This window comes from Eutrigla gurnardus (genome assembly GCF_963514095.1).
Source record: "Eutrigla gurnardus genome assembly, chromosome: 2".
In the NCBI taxonomy this organism is placed as follows: Eukaryota; Metazoa; Chordata; class Actinopteri; order Perciformes; family Triglidae; genus Eutrigla; species Eutrigla gurnardus.
Window position 1 is genome coordinate 18,275,357 of NC_139916.1, and position 20,499 is coordinate 18,295,855.

Consider the following 20,499-nt stretch of genomic DNA (forward strand, 5'->3'; position numbering starts at 1 on the left):
TTGACAGCACCAGGGCAGTAAGGCCGTTATAAATTAAACAAAGTAACTGAAAGGTTTTTATGTGGGCTTTAAGAGTTGTTGTTAAACACATGCAAACACGATATGCATGCACAAATGTTGATGATGCAACAGAAGTATTCTAGGAGTAACAATGGAGCTGATAAATTGCTTACATTTTATAGAATGGGAACCCCCTGTTGTTCATGTTTTTTTACTTTATTCCATATGTCTGCAGCCAACTCATCGTGTTCCTCATCTCCTGTTATCTGTAGTTACCTTTTAAATAAATGCATCCCCTTTTTTTCCCTCTGACATGTCATCAGCCGTCTTCTCCCTCAAGTTGCCTCATTCAACTCTCTCTCGCTCCAATACCCACAGCAACCATACAAGCCGAGAGCCTGTGGTAATAGCTGCAAATCCCATTTAGATTCAGTCACATTGAATTATGCATTCAGTGGAGGCAGAGCCATTGCCGCAGTCATGCAAGCGTATCTGTCTGCTGGTGTGGGAGGGGGTGTGTTTGCTTGCTTGTGAGAAGGGTGGATCTCAAAATTCTTAGCTAACCCACTCGTGTGTGTGTGTGTGTGTGTGTGTGTGTGTGTGTGTGTGTGTGTGTGTGTGTGTGTGTGTGTGTGTGTGTGTGTGTGTGTGTGTGTGTGTGTGTGTGTGTGTGTGTGTGTGTGTGTGTGTGTGTGTGTGAGTGAGAGAATCTGTCTCGGTTTGTGTGACTAACCTTCCCCAACTTTCCTTATCTCTGCATAGGTGAGTTCTCTCAGTGCCGTGTTAACAATGGAGGGTGTCAGGACCTGTGTTTGCTGACCTCTGAGGGAGGGGTCAACTGCAGTTGCCGTGGCGACAGGAAGCTTTTGGAAGACAACACCTGCATAGGTAATAGAAGAAAGGGAATCCCAATTAAACAATGTTTGGCTTAAAAAGATGCAAGAGAGGTGACACCATACAATGAAAAAAGTGACTTTCTGCACACAATTTAAATTTAAAAAAAATTTGAATGAGCACTGAAGATTTTCTATGTTGCACGTCTTTGGGGGGATGCAACTCTTCCTAAGTGCATGTTTCTGTCTTTGTCTCACAGCCCTCAATACTACATGTAACAACCTTGATGAGTTTGAGTGTGGAAATGGAGATTGTGTTAACTACACCCTGACTTGTGATGGCATGGCCCACTGCAAGGACAAGTCTGATGAGAAACAGTCCTACTGTGGTGAGTGGAACCTTTCTGTCAATCTAAACCATATTGTCATGGTTGACCTCTGTAGTTTTGAGTGTGCATTGTCTCTGTCTGGTCCGTCTCAGCCAACCGCGTGTGCAAGAAGGGTTACAGGCGCTGTGTGAACAGCCGCTGTGTGGGCCACGGCTCCTGGTGCAACGGGCAGGACGACTGTGGAGACAATTCTGACGAAGTCTTCTGTAACAGTGAGTCGAGTTCTTCCGAATTTAACAAGTTCCTCATGACTGCAGTCATACGTCAAATTCTAATTATATTCTACCAAAACGGCGTCTCTCGTGTTTGTGCTCGTCAGGCACACTGTGCACGGCCGATCAGTTCCAGTGCAGAGACGGAGGCTGCATCTCCAACTCCAGCAAGTGTAACCAGAAAGTGGACTGTGAGGATGCCAGTGACGAGATGACCTGCAGTAAGTTAAAAAGATCCCATACATTCAGAATAACTCAAATGTAGTGTATAGCTCCCCAGCTATGGTATAATGTGCTGCTCTCTTCTCTTTTTTTAAGCTGCTACAGACTGTTCCAGTTACTTCCATCTGGGAGTGAAAGGAGTGACATTTCAAAAGTGCGAGTTCACCACACTCTGCTATGCCCCTTCATGGTTGTGTGACGGAGCTAATGACTGTGGAGACTTCTCAGATGAAAGAAATTGCCCTGGTATTTTACACACAAATTTTACATACAGTCCACATATTTCCAAATGGAACAAAAATCAGCGTCTATTATTTATCCATTAAGTTGTGGTTTGGGAGGAAATTCTCCTTGAAAAAAAGAAATCGCAATGTAAATTCAGCTTTCTATTTCTCTGTTTGTGCTGGTTTAACTAGTTCATGTCTTCGTCATTGATTTGCTGCTTTTCTGTCGCTCTACAAGGGAGCGGGAAAACAAAGTGTCCGACGCCCTTCTTTGCCTGTCCGAGCGGACGCTGCATCCCTATGAGCTGGACTTGTGATAAGGAGAACGACTGTGAGAACGGTGCAGACGAGGCTCACTGTGGTAAGATAGGAAAAGCCCAAACAAACCGAATTGCAACAGACCCTTGCTTTGTTTTGCCGCTTGTATTGTGCGTTTCATGCATTCTTTCTGGACCTCTAGATAAATTCTGCTCAGCCTCTCAGTTTGAGTGTGGGAACCACCGCTGCATTCCCAACCGCTGGGTGTGCGACGGAGCCGACGACTGTGGTGACAGCAGCGATGAGGACAGCAAGTGCAGTGAGTGTTGGGCAGAAACCTATAATGAATACAAACACGAGAACATGAGCATGTATGTGAAGAATGTAGGATTTTGTGATCACTTGAGGCAATACTTTACAGCCTCTGAAACATTCCCAAAAGGTAATTCATCATCTCCAGTAACCTCTTTGCATCACAGAGACCAAAACCTGCAGTCCCGAGGCGTTCCAGTGTCCAGGATCACATATGTGTATCCCCCAGCGTTGGAAGTGTGACGGAGACAAAGACTGTCCTGACGGGGCGGACGAGAGCGTCAAAGCTGGCTGTGGTGAGAGCATGCTGGGGCTGGATTTAACCAGAATAAGTAACATAGTAACCCTGAGAGACAAAGAAAGACTGTTCTGCACCTGTTGGAGTACTCTGATATATACTCACCAAATATTTCTATGTGTAAGTGTTCAACAACACGTGCAGCAGCGGCGAGTTCATGTGCCAGAACCGACAGTGTATCCCCAAGCACTTTGTGTGTGACCATGACAACGACTGCAGCGACGGCTCAGACGAGTCCCTGGAGTGTGGTGAGTGGAACCATGACCTCTTGTTCCTGACGGGGCCATTTGAAAAGCTCTCTCGTCGCTCTCAGCAATGAGTTCAACTCTCCTTCACCCGAGTGGCGTTTTTCCTCGCTGCAGAATATCCAACATGTGGACCCAACGAGTTCCGCTGTGCCAACGGACGCTGCCTCATTGAGAGCTCATGGGAGTGCGACGGGGACTTTGACTGCCATGACCACTCAGACGAAGCCCCCAAGAACCCACACTGCACTGGCTCAGGTCAGTTCACCCACTTTAAATTAAAAAAATGTATTTAGCTATGTAATTCTATCAGTACATTAATTGACATCAATGTGATGTAGATGTGGATAAACAGCATTATTATTAACAGCAAACATGGAGAAGGCATATCCTGTATATATGAAGTGAATATGTCTCCAGTACATATCCTTTATACTTGAATTTTAATGCCTGCAAATATTTTTCCCAAGTTGCTGGTGCATGATTTTAATATTTTAATAATGAATAACCATTCAATAAATGTTAATCCGAGTATTGAGATGTTCCATTCTGTTACAAAGTTAAGAAAGCAATGTTGCCTTATTCATGAAAGAATGGCATCAGATCGGTAATCGTATTCAGGACTGACATTTACTCTTCCGTTCTTTCTTTCTTCGACAGAGAAGAAATGCAACGACACTGCGTACGCCTGCAATAACGGAAACTGTGTCAACGAGACGCTGCTTTGTGACCATAAGGACGACTGTGGCGACGGCTCCGACGAGTTGAACTGTTTCATTAACGAGTGCCTGAACAGCAAACTCAGCGGCTGCTCCCAACTCTGCGAAGACCTCAAAATAGGCTTCAAGGTAAATGAACCCCCTGAAATCCCTGTGGGACCGCATGCACCGTTTCTTTACCCGCGCTGTACTTTGCCCCCTCACAGTGTAGATGCCACCCTGGCTTCCGCCTGAAAGACGATGGGAAGACGTGCGTTGACATAGATGAGTGCACCACCACCTATCCCTGCACTCAGCGCTGCATCAACACACACGGCAGCTTCCACTGTCTGTGTGTGGAAGGTTTCCAGCTTAGCCCTGAAAACCCCCATATATGCAAATCCACGTCTGGTAAGAAACATGTGAAGATTAATAAACATCCAGGAAGTGTTTAAAGGAAATCCACTCACATATGATGTGTCCCCTCCCTGCAGATGAAGAACCCTTCCTGATCTTTGCCAACCGCTACTATCTGAGGAAGCTCAATTTAGATGGCTCCAACTACACACTGCTCAAACAGGTGAGACTTGCAGATACAGTATGTCCCTTTGGAAGCGCTTAGAAAACCTGCAAACAGGGATTTATCGCTAGCTGCTGTGCTTTGACAGGGCTTGAACAATGCTGTGGCTCTGGACTTCGACTATCGGCAGCAGATGATTTATTGGACGGATGTGACCACCCAGGGCAGCATGATCCGACGCATGCACATCAACGGCAGCGATGTTCAGGTCGGTGTGGATAGCGGACATTGAAACCTCCTTTGGTCTTGAGATAAAATCTGTAATTAAAATGATTAATCTTAAATATAATTTATCTTCATTTCTATGCATGTACGTGTTGAGAAGACCCAGGGAAAATGATTAAATTCATCATTGTGATTCAGAGTCTTCATTCAGGTTTATACCGCTCGCTCGTTTTTTTAGGTCCTCCATCGCACTTCCCTCAGCAACCCTGACGGTCTGGCAGTTGACTGGGTGGGAGGAAACCTGTACTGGTGTGATAAGGGCCGGGACACCATCGAGGTGTCGAAGCTGAACGGAGCGTACCGGACTGTTCTGGTTAACAGCGGCCTGAGGGAGCCTCGTGCCGTGGCTGTGGACGTACGCTATGGGTAAGAGTCTACACAACTTTGACATTGGGTTAATTTCATGCACTGCTGAGTTAAATTACTCACTCAGTTGTCATATACATCCAGGAAACAGTATACAGTACTTTTTATGATTTTGAAATGTATTGAAAGACCTAGTTATCAAACATCTGAAACGTCTGGATGTTAAATCCTGATTTGGTACGACCAATAAACCTCCCCCTTGCATCACAACCCTGACAGGTACTTATACTGGTCAGACTGGGGTGACACCCCTCACATAGGACGGATCGGGATGGATGGCTCCAACAGGAGTGCCATTGTGGAGGATAAGATCACCTGGCCCAACGGCCTCACGCTAGATTTTATCAACGATCGCATCTACTGGGCCGATGCACGAGAGGACTACATCGCTTTTGCCAGCCTGGATGGAACCAACAGACACACAGGTAACACAGACGTAAACTCAGTGAGAGTGTCTTTGTGCTCTTTTCCAGGCGTCGTTACTAACTGATTGATCTTTGTGCCTGTAGTTCTTGTTCAGGATATCCCACACATCTTCGCTATGACTCTGTTTGAGGAATACATCTACTGGACAGACTGGGAGACCAAATCCATCAACAGAGCTCATAAAACACTGGGAATCAACAAGACCGTGCTGATCAGCACCTTACACAGACCGATGGACGTCCACATTTACCACCCGTACCGCCAGCCTGAAGGTAATTCACAACCACATGTAAACCTTCATCCATGTCGTGGACCCTGTCTGATCATTTCCTCGTTCCTAAGTGGCGGACCACCCATGCCAACTCGACAACGGAGGCTGCAGTAACCTGTGTCTGCTCTCACCTGGAGGGGGCTACAAGTGTGCCTGCCCCACTAACTTTTACCTCGCAGCTGATGGCAAACAGTGCTTATCTAACTGCACTGCAAGTCAGGTGAGCTAGCTTGAGGCTATTGTTTAGTCACTATTTTAATAGTGATTAAACTAAGTTTAATTAATTTTAAATTTAAAAAAAAAAACTAACAAAAATGTCTTCTCTTCTGTCCCTTCAGTTTGTTTGTAAAAACGACAAGTGCATTCCGTTTTGGTGGAAGTGTGACACTGAGGATGACTGTGGGGACCGCTCCGATGAGCCGGCAGCCTGCCGTGAGTAATGTTTCTAGCCTCACTCACATATTCATGGTAATATCTCGCTGTTGCAGTGTTTTGTTTCATTTGTCCTAGTTAATAATATGCTGCGTTTTTGTCACCTAGCTGAGTTCAAGTGCAGACCAGGTCAGTTCCAGTGTGGTACAGGCATCTGCACCAACCCGGCCTACATCTGTGATGGGGACAATGACTGCCAAGACAACTCTGATGAGGCCAATTGCGGTACGTGCGCCGACTCATACTAACATAATTTCAGTATTCTACTTAGGTGTACTCATGATGACCCATATCCTCTTTCATTTGTTGTCTGTTTCCAGACATCCACGTGTGCCTGCCAAGTCAGTTTAAATGTACCCACCCGAGTCGCTGCATCCCTGGCATCTTCCGTTGCAATGGACAGGACAACTGTGGAGAGGGAGAGGACGAGAAAGACTGTCGTGAGTGCCCTTCTAGTTCCCCTCTTTCTTCTTTTTTCAGTTTTTGCTCTGCTACTGGCAGTGCCTAAGGATGGGGATCTTGGCACAGTATGTCCGTCTGTTCAGTTATCTGACCATGTTGGTCCAGAGCAAGATATCTCCACAACTGAACCCTGCTGTTCATAGTGACCCCTTTGACCTTTCCTCAACTGTGACTTATGTACGTACCTATGTAAGCCACATACATATACATTTACACATACTGAGCCTCAAAATCTAATGAGCAGATTGGACACTGCTGAGGGCTGTAGCGCTACCAAGAGGATGTCTGTCCATTTTGCCCTTTAGCTACACCCTGAGGCCCAATAATACTGTATCATTTTAATGCCATGACATTTGCTGGGCATGTTCATGAGATCACGTGAACTGTTCTGCAGCGCCATCCTGATGTCAAATCTGACTTTTTTCTGCAAAACTGCAAGAACAATAACAAATATGCCATGTTATGATAGTTGAGACGTTAGGGGCCACTAAAAGGACTTAAGCAACATAGTAATTTTAATTTGTAAAATGTGTGATCAGGTGGCCGTTTTTGTGTATTTTGTTGAGTATCTTGTCTGTTTCTTGTGCAGCTGAGGTTACGTGTGCCCCCAACCAGTTCCAGTGTGCCATCACCAAGCGTTGTATCCCACGGGTGTGGGTCTGTGACCGGGACAATGACTGTGTGGATGGATCTGATGAGCCCGCCAACTGCAGTAAGACACAGCTCGTTGCTGTACAAAACACCACCTCTGCTTTAGAAATAAGTCTCCTCTACAGCATGAATGTGGTTCTCTAAAGGGACCTGACTGATTGTAAGGATGGGAGGATTTGGTTGTCAGTAATAGATGAAGACATTGACATAGAAATTTTACTAGTTTAAAAAGGGACACTTAGGAAAATCAGATATCTGTTGCTATCATAAAATCCCTTGGCTTGTTTCTTTGGTTTCACTCGCACCAGAGTCCAGACGGGTACTCACCTTTTCAAGGGGTCACAGTTTGGTTGTTTGGTCTGTACCGGGGTTCAATTGACAGCTTTCACCCAAACTAGCGGTACAAACCAGGCAAACAGACCTGAGTTTGCTTTAACAGAGTCATAAAGATGAGGGGTGAAAGCACCCTTGAGAATTATACAGCCACAACAGATTATTCATTATTCAGTTGGTCATTATTGAAGCTTAATAATAACATCATTATCTATTTGTTATCTGTTAATTCTGTTCCAGAAAACTGAGTGACTAAGCCTGTATTACCATGTCTAGCGTCAGTGCGTCTAATCCATTAAATCCTCTCTATTGCAGCTCAAATGACATGTGGCGTGGATGAGTTCCGCTGTAAGGACTCGGGGCGCTGCATCCCAGCACGCTGGAAGTGTGACGGAGAGGATGACTGTGGAGACGCTTCCGATGAACCCAAGGAAGAGTGCGGTAAGGACGGGGTGGTAGATGGAGAAAGGAAGTGGGTAACGGGGTCGCGCTTGTACTTATCGTGCCTGTTTGGTGCTCAGATGAGCGGACATGTGAGCCATACCAGTTCCGCTGCAAGAACAACCGCTGCGTGCCGGGCCGCTGGCAATGCGACTATGACAACGACTGCGGGGACAACTCTGATGAAGACAAGTGTGGTAGGTTCCCCTCTGTTATTCTTACCTAACTGCTCGCTCACACAGCCACAGTTCATTGTCAGTATGAGAGCAATGGTTTCTAATAAACTACGAGCTCCAATGTTAGCAGACTGTTCAGATGCAACGGGTTATAGTGGTAAGCAATAGATCACCTTTCACTGTGTTTGTCCATTATATTTACTCAATTACATGCATGGTTGAGACTTTCGACCTCTTTTTTTTTTTTTTTTTCGTGTTAATTAGTTCTGTGACCATCTGCACATCTCACATCATCTCATGTCTATTTTGCATTTCACACTTGCCTGTTGATGTGAGCCAGAGGTAGGTGTTTTCACAGTTTCAGCTCGACCATTCACAGCCTCTGCTCCCCGATCCTTCTTTCTTTGAGTCTTTTCCTTCCTTCTCAACCCCACTAGCTCCTTTACTCCTCCACCACATACCGTAGAGAATGTTGCACCATCCCCACCTCTGTGCCCCATGATTCAATCCTGTGATAATTCATATCACGGGATTATTTTTATTCATGTGTGTCTGGTTCTCAAGAGAGCGCCCTGCGCTCTTTTAGCAAGATGCTCTATTCCCACCTTTTTCTCTTCTCTTTTCCCTTCCCCTACACCTCTCGTCGCTCCTCGCCTCCACTCTCTGCTCCTGCTCCTCTCTCACCCTTCTAAACTGTCCTCTCTCCGTTGTTAGTGCCTCGTCAGTGTTCAGAGAGCGAGTTTTCCTGCACAAATGGCCGCTGCATTGCCGGGCGCTGGAAGTGCGACGGAGACCACGACTGTGCCGACGGTTCAGATGAGGTATCACTCAACTATTTTCCTTTTTGACTTGAAAATGGGACATACTTGAGACATTAATGAAGCAAATTCTTTGGTCCAGAATGGCTGTGATGTGAAGTGTGACAGTGATCAGTTCCAGTGCAAAAACGGCCATTGCATCGCCATCCGCTGGCGCTGCGACGCTGACCTTGACTGCCTGGATGGCAGCGATGAGGAGAAATGTGACAGTGGTGGTAAGAAGAGCACTTATTATCTCCTGGATGCGGATGAGACACCAGCAGCAGCAGCAGGTGTTATTTGTGTCATTGATTCCTCTTCTCTCGCTGATGCGTTTCAGTGGGTAGACACTGCCCCCTAGATGAGTTCCAGTGCAACAACACTCTCTGTAAGCCCCTGGGCTGGAAGTGTGACGGCGAGGACGACTGTGGAGACAACTCGGATGAGAATCCAGAAGAGTGTGGTGAGAGTCACAGTCTTTTGACAGTCGTCAGTATTCCTTAAGATCACTCCGATACCTTGTTCTCTCTTTCTCAACGTGCCTCTCCTTCTGTCCCTCAGTCAAATTCCAGTGCCCACCCACAAGGCAATTCCGCTGTCGTAACGATCGTGTGTGTCTCCCGTTATCCAAACGCTGTGATAATGTCAGCAACTGCGCGGACCACAGCGATGAGTTCAACTGCCGTGAGTTTGTTTACTTTTATTTGTCAGTCGATTTGATCATTTAAGAGTCTTGCCAACTCACTGTTATTCAAGAACACATTTCATTTCAATCGCAATACGGTACGACTCTTAACCATAGCCTGGTAATGAATAATGAGGGTAATGATCTCTCTGTGACTCCTGTTCTCCTCCAGCATCGCCTCCCCCCACACCAGTTTGTCAAAAAGATGAGTTCCAGTGCTCTAATGGCCGTTGCATCAGCTCCGTCCTGCGCTGCAACTACTTCAATGACTGCGAGGATTATGGTTCTGATGAAATGAACTGCAATAAGAAAGGTGTGTTCTGTCACAACGCAGATGTCCTTAATGACGGTGTAAATTCTGCTAAGGCCGTCGGTGTGAATGCGTGCAACCTGTCGCTGTGCTTGCAGACACGGTGCTGAATGACTGCCGCAGTAACAGGACGGTGTGCGGAGATGGAGACGAAGCTCATTGTGTGGTGAACGCCACCGACTCTTTCTGCTCCTGCAAACCCGGCTTCCGGTCCAATGGACGCAACAGATGTGAAGGTAGAGATCTCTCTCTGCTCCTGACTCCGTTGTGCACGTGTCATTTTGTGCTGTGGTTCAAATCTGCTCTTGGAAGACTTAAAACTATGTGTAATGCCTAGCGTGTCACCTCGGCGTGTTTCACAGATAAGAATGAGTGCACGCAGTTTGGAGTGTGTTCCCACATCTGCAACAACACTAAAGGTTCCCACAAGTGTAGCTGCCACAAGTACTTCACCAGAATCAACGACACCTGCAAGGCTGATGGTGAGTTTGTCACATCTCTGCTCCACTACGCTGATCTGTTTATCCTTCTACTGGCCTGACATCATCTCCTGTGCATCCCCAGCTCCGAGACAAGTGCTCTACATCGCTGACGACAGTGAGATACGCAGCCTGGACCCTTCCATGCCAAACTGGCGCTATGAGCAGGTCTTCCAGGGCGATGCCAACGTGCGCATCGATGCCATGGACCTGCATGTCAAGGCCAACCGCATTTACTGGACAAACTGGCACACGGGACGGATCTCTTCCTATGATTTGCCTTCTTCCTCGTCCTCCCCCAATAGCAACCGCAACCGACGCCAAAGTGACTCAAGGATCACAAACGTGGAGGTAAGTGTCCGTATATATGTGCTTGTACTTCTGCATGCATGTGATTTAACACAAAGAGACCAGCAGTGTGTCCGAGTCTTAGTGCTGTTTCCCTGTCTCTGTGTTCAGATTCCCGATCTGAAGATGCCCCGTGGCATTGCTGTGGATTGGGTGGCAGGGAACTTGTACTGGACCGATTCTGGGAGAGACGTCATTGAGGTGGCCCAACTAAGTGGAGGACGCCACCGCAAAACCCTCATCTCTGGCATGATCGACGAGCCTTATGCCATCGTGGTCGACCCACAGAGAGGGTGAGCGGGTCTTGGGAGACTGGGTGATATAGCAGTGACAAAATCATAAGAATAAAAATAATAAATGGAGCTTTTACGTTTCCTTCACTAGGAAAATGTACTGGGCAGACTGGGGCAACCATCCCAAGATTGAAACAGCTGCTATGGACGGTACCATGAGAGAGACACTGATAGAGGAAAACATCCAGTGGCCAACTGGTAAACAATGCTTAAATACTTCTCCTTACAAGGTTCAGGCAATTTAGAAACACACTATAATATGTAAAGTTACTTACTTTACATTAAACCTGGCCTAATGCCGCTCTCTCTCTCTCTCCATACAGGTCTAGCGGTGGACTTCTTCAATGAGCGTCTGTTCTGGGCCGATGCTAAACTCTCCTTGATCTGCAGTGTGAGGCTGAATGGCAGCGACGTGGTGGTGGCTGTAAACAGCATTAAGAACAGTTGAGTGGCACATGTTGTCATCAATACATGTTGTCATCCATACATGTTGTCATCAATACATGTTGTCATCCATACATGTTGTAATCCATACGTGTTGTAATCCATACATGTTGTAATCCATACATGTTGTAATCCATCCCAGCGATCCGTCTTTAATAGTAAAGAGAGGTTGCACATAACTTTTAACACAAATGCTGCCTTTGAATTTCCCATAATATATCTTGTCTATTCCTAAACAGAGCTCCATCACCCCTTCAGCATCGACGTCTTTGAGGACTACGTCTATGGCGTCACCTACATGAACAACTACGTCTTCCGAGTGAATAAGTTTGGCAAAGGCCCCATTGAGAACCTGACAACTGGAATGAACCACGCCACAGATATCGCTTTGTACCACCGCTACAAGCAACCTGAGAGTGAGCAGACACCAGACACAACCCTCAACAGCATCGATGCTCACTGACACAAAGACAGCGACGAGGTGATATTTCGTTCTGTGTTTTTTTAATACTGGTTCTCTCTCCGTCTTCGTCAGTGACTAATCCCTGCGACAGGAAGAAATGTGAGTGGCTGTGTCTGCTGAGCCCCAGTGGACCAGTCTGCATCTGTCCCAATGGACGCACGCTGGACAATGGCACATGTGTGGAGCTGCCCACTCCCACACTGTCTCCTATCTGTGAGTAAACACACACAGCCCATACATACAGAACACATACACCAGCATTGGAACGCATTGGGCATGACTGACAAACATCATCGTCATCTGCAGCTCCTCCCAGTGGTCCCTGCTTGGTCCAGTGTTTCAATGGTGGCAGCTGTTTCCTGAATGCCCACAAGCAGCCCAAGTGTCGCTGCCAGCCTAATTATGGAGGGGATCGATGTCAGATTGACCAGTGCAGGGATTACTGCAAGAATGGAGGCATATGCACACCTTCCCCTACAGGTAAGACACGTTGCAAGCTGGTTTTGGCATATAAGATTATAGTAGTTAAATGCAATGCTATATATATATATATATATATATATATATCTACATCTATTCCAGCCTTCCATCTATTTATCCCTTCATATTACCTTCCCTTCCACAGGTTCTCCTACTTGTCGATGCCTGGTAGGCTTTACAGGGCCAAACTGTAACCTACACACCTGTAAGGAGTACTGCAAAAACGGAGGCAACTGTACAGTCAGCGCTGGAAACCAGCCAACCTGCCACTGCCCCCCGAACTTCTTGGGTGACCAGTGCCAGTACAGTGAGTTTTCCCACGATCTAGCTCTTGTTTTCAGAGTCTCTCTAATAGACTATGACGTGGTTGGCAAGCAGGGCGCTGACATTTGTGTGTGCGTGTGTGTGTGTGCAGGAAGCTGTGAAGGCTACTGCCTGAACAAAGGTACATGTCTACAGAGTGAAAATGGCTCCAAACTGTGCCGCTGTCTGCCTCAGTACACCGGCAGCACGTGTGAGATTGACAAGTGTCACTATTGTCGGGACGGCGATTGTATCCCCAGCAACAGTTTAACGTCAACAGGAGACTTTACCTGCCGGTAAGACAGATAATATTCTCATCACAAACAGACACGCACAAACTTGAACATGCAAAGTTGCTACTCACAATCTGTTTGTTTGACTACAGCTGCACAAATGGAAGAGTCCAGCCCAGCTGTTACACATGTGATACTAATGAGTACTGTGCAAACGGTCAGTGCTCTATTAACTCTGTCACCCGCCTTCCAGAGTGCAGGTGAGGAGCAGTGTTTTCATCCACAACTGTTATCACTCGAGTCTGAATATCTCCAATGTTTCATTGCATATCTCTTGCGCGTGTGTGTGTGTGTGTGTGTGTGTCTGTAGATGTTCAGCTGGCTGGGCGGGGCATCGCTGTGAGTCTGTAGCCCCCAGTGGCAGTGGTTCAGGTTCAGGTGGACGTAAGTCAACACTTCCCCTATGACATCAATAATGGAAGTTAATTGAATGGGATATAATTCTGTGTGTGTGTGTGTGTGTGTGTGTGTGTGTGTGTGTGTGTGTGTGTGTGTGTGTGTGTGTGTGTGTGTGTGTGTGTGGGTGTGTGTGTGTGGGTGTGTGTGTGTAGGCACAGCATCCATAGTGATCCCTGTGTTGCTGCTGCTGCTGCTGGTTCTTCTGGCTGCAGGAGCGTTGTTCTGGTACAGAAGGAGGATGAGAGGGTGAGTAAACCGCCCATTTAAAGCAAAGAGACAGTTGAGATCGTTTTCCTTTGTATTCCCCCTTTCCCCTCCTTCTTTCCTCCTCTTCCCTTGTTTCCTTCCCTCCATCTTCACCTTTCCTCTCCTCTCTGTAATAGCATTTCCTCTGCTCCTCAGGTCTAGCCGGCCCGGCAAAACCGGCTCCAGGCGCTTGCGGTAACGGTTGCCAGGGTTACACGTTTCTTCCATCCCCTCATTCAGTTCTGCATCCTGATGCTCTCTCTTTTTCTGTCCCTCCCTTTCCCATCCTGGTCTTGGTTGCTGTGCAGTGTTTGGTCCTGTGGTGAATGTTGCACCATTCTCTCAGATGTTCATGGGAGCTACAGCTCATCCTGCTCCCACAGTATCTCTCCTCTTTAATTGCCCTCTCCAGAGTGGCTCCGGGGCAGATCTATTGAAAATAGATCTGTCTATGCACTATCCGCTGCTGTAGATCTGTCATGCTGTTGTCCATCATATTGTGCCATATCGTACTTAGTGTTCTGTGCTGTGGTTTGTACTGTGGTAGTGTCTCTCATGGTGAGAGACGGACAGTGTGACAGCATTCTTCCAAGCTCGGATTGGAAAATGCAATGTGAAAAATCCAGCATTTACTTAGAGGTAGATACCATAGACGATGCAGACATTCATAGGATGTTTTGGAGGGCTTATTGTGCATGTATTGTGGTCTTTAAAGATCTGTATATTAGCAGTCCTGTATCTGGGTCCTCTGTGTCTGGATCTGTCATGGACTACATGAATGCTGGGTTTGTGTTGGCCTGTGCTGTGGATTAGTTCCCTCAGCCTGGATGGTGGTGAGAGTCATGCGATGCCTCTTACCTCCCTCCATGATGTGGCTGTGTCCCGGCTTGCACTGTTTAGGCTCTTATAATAAGACTTACATAAGACATGAAGGTATGACTGTACCCTTAATAATATTTTGTGTAGGGCCAAGGGTTTCCAGCACCAACGGATGACCAACGGGGCCATGAATGTGGAGATCGGAAACCCGGCCTACAAGATCTACGAGGGTGAGCCGGATGACGATGCCGGGGAGTTGCTAGATGCAGACTTCACGCTGGACCCAGACAAGGTAGACAAATATAAGGCATATATATATATACATATATCTATTCACAATGTTACAGCCTCTGTACATATATGTATTCAATCTAATGGATGTCCCTTTCCAGCCCACCAACTTCACAAATCCGGTATACGCCACTCTGTACATGGGAGCACACAACAGCCGCAACTCTCTGGCCAGTACGGATGAGAAGAAGGAGTTGCTATCACGTGGAGATGAGGAGCCCCTTGTGGACCCCCTGACATAGACTGTCCATTCGCTTGGATCACCATATTCCAAACACACCCCTCTTCTTGCCTTTTAAAGAAAAAACGGAACAAAAAAATCGATAAAAAAGTATGAGAGAAAATTGATAAAAAAGTGTGAACACTGTATAAAATGTACAAAAATGAAGGACTACTTTTGTATGTGATTGCAGTATTATATTTTGTTCTTTTGAGATTCCTCTGGTCAAAAATGAAATACATTTTCTATGAGAGATTTTTAATTTACACTTTGTCCCTTACCCTTTACCTAAATAGCCACTACCTCTGTGCAAAAATGAAATGGAAACAAGAAAATCAGAAGAAATGATGCTATCATTGGAGCAATTTTAATTTTTTATTTTTGTATGAATTGTATAGAAAAGAAAAAAACATTGTTCCATTTCACCAGTGCCAACTGTTTGTTGTTTGTGTTGACTTTGAGCGGGAAAGGCAAAAACTCAAAGTTTTCTAAATCGGTACATATGTCGTCTTGCTGGAGTTTCCCAGCAGGGTTGTGTGAGGGCAGATTGGTGATAGCCCCGTTTGTGTATAGCACATGTAAAATGTCAATACCAGATGGCAACTACAGTATTTCCACATAATTTCTTCTCAGAGAACAGTGTTCATGAAATGATTGTGTTGTCTTCCTTGCACAGAATTAATATTTTACGGTATGGAGTATACTGTAGGCTTTATACCGTAAGATGTAAAACAGGTATGTTTGTTTTTATCACATTGTATGACAGTTGGAGCTCACGTGTTGCTGAAGTGAGAGGATGAGAGGTGTTTTTTTGGTGTGCGATTATGGAGTTGGAGTGAGGAAGTTGGTTATGGGTTAAACATTCCAGTCGAGTGGTGGCTGAAGACTACAGATGTAAAGATGTTACAAGGGTCTTCCTTCACTGGGAAAGGGAGGCTGTAATTATGGTCAAATCGAAGGAGGAAAAAATGATTGATGGATCTTTGTTTGATTTTTTTTTATTTCTCCAGTCCATTTTTTTTGTAAAGACCAGATCACATCCATCTGGCTTTGTGAGTAGATTTATCTTTCTACCTTTTAGAGGATCAAAGTCTGTACGTTCAGTTTTGTATGACTCGGTCTAAAGTGCATTATCATTTGGTCTTTAGCAGTTCTTTCTAATCTCTCCTCTGTGCCCTGCTGCTGCTAATGCTACCATTCTGGTTGCCCTGACACTCACTTACGCTCAGCCTGTCTCAAAATGCTGCTTTCTGTCAGAAATGTGTCAGCCATATCTTAATGCATGTGAAAAGTAACACCAATCTTTAATGTAACGACAATAACAAGTTTTTATTTTGCTTACCTGTCAGCAATTGTTATTTTATGCTGTTGTATATGTTGTCTTTAATTGAGAGAGAAGTACAATCATTTTATCTAAAGAGCAGTTTTGCAAAATCATACGTGCATTTTCAGAATTGTTTTTTGATTAGTCCTTGTTTTTGTTTTTTTTTCTAATGAAAAATGACAGCTTTTATAGTACACGATGCATGGAGGCTCAGACTTTCTTCTGGAAAAGAATAATGTTTAGTTTTTGCTGGAGTACTTTACAAACTAAATAACAGATATTGTTATAAATAAAATTTTAAAAACATTGTACAGAAAAACCGCAGTGTTCTTTGTCGTGTCCCCCCCGTGCTGATACAGTGAAGAATACTACAAGGAGTGGGTTGGTTGAATCATTTATTAGGCCAACATTAAATCAGACTTTGTGCACTATTGACAATTTCAATTTATGTGGGCAAATATCATTCTTGTTCCATTAAGTTGAGGAACATAAATGAGGATATACTTCATCAAAGAAAGTTAGAAGATGTGTAGATTAGTGATAAATCTTAAACTCTTAAGCTGTAAATGTAAGTGCACCTCAAAGCGACATTTACTCATGTATTAAAAATTACAAGAGAAGAATAGAAACTGCTTACAACACACCAGTATGTGCATTCAAGAACGGTTACATAGACTTTTTTTTTTTTTTGTTTGTGAAAACAACTCCCTTCGTCCAATTTGCATCGAAACCATCACTCAATGCCTTTAGCCTTCAGCTCCTCCTTGACTCTGCTCAGGTAATCAGGGTCAGGATACCCAAAACTGAAATACATCATGTACACATGTTAATGAATAACTTTGTAACACTTCAGCAGACATGACGTAGAAGAGAATACACATTTAAGAGAACAGAAAGATGTGTGGACTGTACCATGCCGCTCCTCCTGAAGTGCTCGTTTTGTGGTGAATGTCGTTCCAGGTCACTTGGTTGTCCATCCCAGACGTTCTGGACATCCCGATAGTGAAAATGAGCTTCTGGTCGAATGCCTTCCTTAACAGCCGCAGCACTTCTCTGCCCTCTTCATTGTCTGGTAGATATGCTGTTCTATGAATACCATAAAAGTGCTCTCCGGGATTTGAATGCTTTTCCTGTGAAAAGGAAAGTGAAATACAGAAATAACTGACAACCATGCTAAAATGAACCTATAAGTAACAAAACTCAAAATATTTAAATGAAGGAATTTACCGTCTGTATTCCACCGGACATATTATAGTTGATGGTTATAGTGCCAAAGCCGGGGAATCCAGGGAGTGATGTTGACAAACGTGAAACCGTCATTGTGCCAGCTGGCTGGTTTCCTTTGATCATGCCAAAGACATCTTTGCAAACAGGACACATGGGTCCCATGCTGTCCACCGACTTTGCCAGGCAATCTTTACAAAACTCATGTTTACACTTAAGCTGTTGCTTGTCGATACATTTCTCCATGCATATAGGACAGTCTTCGTCTTTATCATCTGGTGCCTTTGCTCCCCCTCCTGCTTCAGTGTTGTGTGCTGATTGTCCATTCAACACCGATCCACCGGAGGCTCCCTCCTCCGACAGCAAGCCGGTGAACCCAGTGCCACCAAGGTGTTGGGTGAAGCTCATGGGCGATGTGGCAATCTGCTGGTACAGGTGAAGAAGAGCTCTGAGAGCGTGGCTCTCCATCGACGCGTTTCCTCCAGAGCGTCTGTAGTGAGCTTGGACTTTGATTTCGCCTTGACTGATACCTGCTTTTTCAAAGTCCACACCAAACTTAGTTTTGATCTTAGCTACCTGCTCACCAAAGGAAGTAGTCATCAGCTTCCAGTAGCTCTCCTCCATGGTTAGTCCAGCATTGACGAGAGGGTCGTTGATGCTCACGCCAATGTTCAGCAATGTGTCTTCAGACGCACGCGAAGGCTCTCCAGCAGAAGCGCTGCTATCTGTTGATGCGGCTAAGGATTTTCTGATGGCGTCTTGACTTTGTCTCGGCCCACATACGGTCATTTCGTCAGAGGATACGGTAAGCAAAAGCTTGTTCTCGTTTCTCTGTGCGAATCCCAGCGCGACTTTCCACTCTTCTGGATCTATATTCTTGAGAGGAATGACGGTGCCATCTGATTCACCTAGGCACTTCTGGACGAGGTTTGTGAACTCAGAGAGAGCTTTAACTGGGTTTGGATCGTTCTGGTCTCCTTGAAATACCACATTGACTTCTGCCATGAGTTTAACTCCATTCTCCTTCTCTATACGTTTGATTTCCTCCTTGTAGATGTGGTTCACATACCAGAAATGGCCCACCGGGACAGGACAAGAGTGTGTTTCCTCTCCTGGTGTTTCCTCTCCTGGTGTTTCCTCTCCTGGTGTAGACGCTGCACTACTCTCCTCCCCCAGATGCACTTCCTGCATGAAATACAATGTATTCATTTAATAAACAGCATTCATTTTCTATCTGATTCACGCCGACTGATTTTCTGCACAATACATACAGATTGAGGCTCAGATACGGACGGCAGAGGAGTGTTCATTGAAGCTGCTTCCGGTATTTGTGTCATTAGGTGGAGCGGTGTCAAACTAATAGACGTGATTGTGACTTTTTTTCCACCTTTCCCCTTCAGTGGTTGTCCATTTAGTTTCTGAAGCTCAATCAAGGCTAAAAAGGAAGACAAACACAACGTGAAATAAAAAAGAGGGGAAAAAGCATTGCATTGAGGTGGATGTAAAATCTTGGTAATATACATGTGATGTAATTTGAATGGTCATACTGCACCTGGAGCAGGTTTCAGACTTATCACGGCACTCCCATCTTTAGGGACATCTATGACGGTGAATTCTGCATTGAATTCTTTGTTGTTGTTGGCCCAAGACTGAAGAATTTTCTGCAGTTCTATCTTACATCTCTCCAGTGGAACAGTCTCGGACCACTGGAATGAGAGACTGACTCCAACTTCCTCTTGGTTCTGTTATTAAGTCACCAGAGAACATGTCACTGTTAATGTAACTGTAAAGAAAGAGAACTCGCTTCAACATAACTTTCTCTAGAGAATTGAAAGTGAAAGTAAATGACATCACTGGCACAGATTCAGTGTAGAAAAACACAGTAACTTTTCTGTCATATTTTGTTTTTGCATGTTCTGAATGTGACACGTGATGATGACACACAAACACCTACCTGCTTATCATGAGATGTTGGAGGCTGCTCGACCTGACTGCCGTCCATATACTACATGATATGTATATAAAAAGACAATTAATACTTTTAAACGCACACAATGTGAATCACAGTATCTGTAAATGTTCACATATAATCCCACAGCTCCTTTAACAGTTTACACGCTGACTCACATCCATGGGTTCCTCCGTGTCCTTGCTGTCTGACATCTTGTCTTCTTCCTTTAACACACAGCAAATCATCGTGACGTAGACGACGGCAGTTTGTTGTACTTTATGCCGTCAGTTCAACCATTAACACATGTTTCTTTTGTTTTGTTTTTTTAAATTGTATTACATTTTTAAACGGTCAACATAGTTCAATATAATGTAAAAATGCATTGCTGTCACTCGACTCCACTTTCGGTTCCGACACGCTAACGCTAACTTTAACGGGCCATGTCTCTCACTAACGACACATTTAACACGACGTTAGTAACACGAACTTCATGTCTAGTTTTTTGAACGTACATACTGAACGTAAAATGCGACTTTGTGACGAATACGAGTCGACTCACCTTCACAGGCTCTGAGCTGTAAACGCTGCGTCTTCCCGAGAAATGAAAGTGAAAGTGTACCTCCGCGGGACGTGACGTCACGGACGGCTCCAAACAGAGCCAGAGAGAAAAATAAACTATGGCTGTTCCCCACCGACAGTATAGAAATGCAGCTGCGGACTTATCGACTTTTTCCTTTTAATACGTGCAGCCATTAGTGTCTTATTTATGGGATAATCTCAACTGTGTTAAGATCCCCATTATTACATTGCAGCAGCTATTATTCCTAGAGTCCTCAAAACAGACTGACACTGGGACAAAAACAGAATCTTACCTTATATTACAGATTAAACAGGACAAGACTAAATACACACAGACAATATCCTGACAATTTAGATAAACAGAAAAGTTAAAGTAGTCCATGTAGACTCTCCAACAGAAGTAGTGTCTCTAGTTAGTGCAAAACATACAAGTTATAAAGTAATAACATAATAATTATCAGAAATAACTTTTTTTTTTTTTTTTTTTTTTTTTACTC

General features: G+C 44.9%; 2 protein-coding genes across 3 annotated transcripts in view; one reads left to right on the plus strand and one right to left on the minus strand.

Moving 5' to 3' along the window:
* LOC311020012 (low-density lipoprotein receptor-related protein 1-like) overlaps window positions 1-16,550 on the plus strand; it is an 84,728-nt gene extending 68,178 nt beyond the window's left edge. Inside the window, exons 45-90 of one of the 2 annotated variants that reach the window (XM_084019738.1) lie at window positions 763-888; window positions 1,094-1,222; window positions 1,315-1,434; window positions 1,542-1,655; window positions 1,753-1,902; window positions 2,119-2,241; window positions 2,341-2,457; window positions 2,618-2,746; window positions 2,874-2,996; window positions 3,111-3,251; window positions 3,654-3,841; window positions 3,919-4,102; window positions 4,186-4,271; window positions 4,360-4,479; window positions 4,675-4,862; window positions 5,082-5,287; window positions 5,372-5,560; window positions 5,631-5,779; window positions 5,898-5,991; window positions 6,100-6,216; window positions 6,312-6,431; window positions 7,043-7,165; window positions 7,753-7,878; window positions 7,959-8,075; window positions 8,769-8,875; window positions 8,955-9,087; window positions 9,192-9,314; window positions 9,413-9,535; window positions 9,709-9,849; window positions 9,945-10,082; window positions 10,209-10,328; window positions 10,411-10,676; window positions 10,785-10,966; window positions 11,058-11,164; window positions 11,290-11,409; window positions 11,650-11,826; window positions 11,946-12,086; window positions 12,180-12,353; window positions 12,499-12,660; window positions 12,769-12,952; window positions 13,042-13,149; window positions 13,260-13,333; window positions 13,501-13,594; window positions 13,751-13,789; window positions 14,561-14,705; window positions 14,806-16,550. In XM_084019738.1, coding sequence (XP_083875864.1) covers window positions 763-888; window positions 1,094-1,222; window positions 1,315-1,434; window positions 1,542-1,655; window positions 1,753-1,902; window positions 2,119-2,241; window positions 2,341-2,457; window positions 2,618-2,746; window positions 2,874-2,996; window positions 3,111-3,251; window positions 3,654-3,841; window positions 3,919-4,102; window positions 4,186-4,271; window positions 4,360-4,479; window positions 4,675-4,862; window positions 5,082-5,287; window positions 5,372-5,560; window positions 5,631-5,779; window positions 5,898-5,991; window positions 6,100-6,216; window positions 6,312-6,431; window positions 7,043-7,165; window positions 7,753-7,878; window positions 7,959-8,075; window positions 8,769-8,875; window positions 8,955-9,087; window positions 9,192-9,314; window positions 9,413-9,535; window positions 9,709-9,849; window positions 9,945-10,082; window positions 10,209-10,328; window positions 10,411-10,676; window positions 10,785-10,966; window positions 11,058-11,164; window positions 11,290-11,409; window positions 11,650-11,826; window positions 11,946-12,086; window positions 12,180-12,353; window positions 12,499-12,660; window positions 12,769-12,952; window positions 13,042-13,149; window positions 13,260-13,333; window positions 13,501-13,594; window positions 13,751-13,789; window positions 14,561-14,705; window positions 14,806-14,946 — 6,278 coding nt within the window. In that variant the 3' untranslated portion in view covers window positions 14,947-16,550. The remainder of the gene's footprint in view (window positions 1-762; window positions 889-1,093; window positions 1,223-1,314; window positions 1,435-1,541; window positions 1,656-1,752; window positions 1,903-2,118; window positions 2,242-2,340; window positions 2,458-2,617; window positions 2,747-2,873; window positions 2,997-3,110; window positions 3,252-3,653; window positions 3,842-3,918; window positions 4,103-4,185; window positions 4,272-4,359; window positions 4,480-4,674; window positions 4,863-5,081; window positions 5,288-5,371; window positions 5,561-5,630; window positions 5,780-5,897; window positions 5,992-6,099; window positions 6,217-6,311; window positions 6,432-7,042; window positions 7,166-7,752; window positions 7,879-7,958; window positions 8,076-8,768; window positions 8,876-8,954; window positions 9,088-9,191; window positions 9,315-9,412; window positions 9,536-9,708; window positions 9,850-9,944; window positions 10,083-10,208; window positions 10,329-10,410; window positions 10,677-10,784; window positions 10,967-11,057; window positions 11,165-11,289; window positions 11,410-11,649; window positions 11,827-11,945; window positions 12,087-12,179; window positions 12,354-12,498; window positions 12,661-12,768; window positions 12,953-13,041; window positions 13,150-13,259; window positions 13,334-13,500; window positions 13,595-13,750; window positions 13,790-14,560; window positions 14,706-14,805) is intronic. The other variant, XM_084019739.1, reaches the window with a different exon arrangement.
* A 353-nt stretch (window positions 16,551-16,903) lies between these two features.
* dtx3lb.2 (deltex E3 ubiquitin ligase 3L b, tandem duplicate 2) lies at window positions 16,904-20,025 on the minus strand. The gene is made up of 8 exons (XM_084019763.1): window positions 19,983-20,025; window positions 19,600-19,647; window positions 19,427-19,477; window positions 19,025-19,214; window positions 18,744-18,907; window positions 17,476-18,657; window positions 17,161-17,378; window positions 16,904-17,051 (listed from the first exon to the last, which is right to left on the minus strand). The coding sequence occupies exons 2-8, from the start codon at window positions 19,633-19,635 to the stop codon at window positions 16,982-16,984; spliced, it is 1,911 nt and encodes a 636-aa protein (XP_083875889.1). The 5' UTR covers window positions 19,636-19,647; window positions 19,983-20,025; the 3' UTR covers window positions 16,904-16,981.
* Window positions 20,026-20,499: the final 474 nt, after the last annotated feature.

What these genes read in the sequence shown, in the direction of transcription:
- dtx3lb.2 (XM_084019763.1), bottom strand. Translation starts at nt 19,635, where the DNA reads ATGTCAGACAGCAAGGACACGGAGGAACCCATGGAT. An exon ending in AAGTCTGAAACCTGCTCCAG is followed by an intron (nt 18,908 to 19,024) that starts GTGCAGTATGAC and finishes CTTCCTTTTTAG; the next exon opens with CCTTGATTGAGCTTCAGAAA. An exon ending in CCGTATCTGAGCCTCAATCT is followed by an intron (nt 18,658 to 18,743) that starts GTATGTATTGTG and finishes TATTTCATGCAG; the next exon opens with GAAGTGCATCTGGGGGAGGA.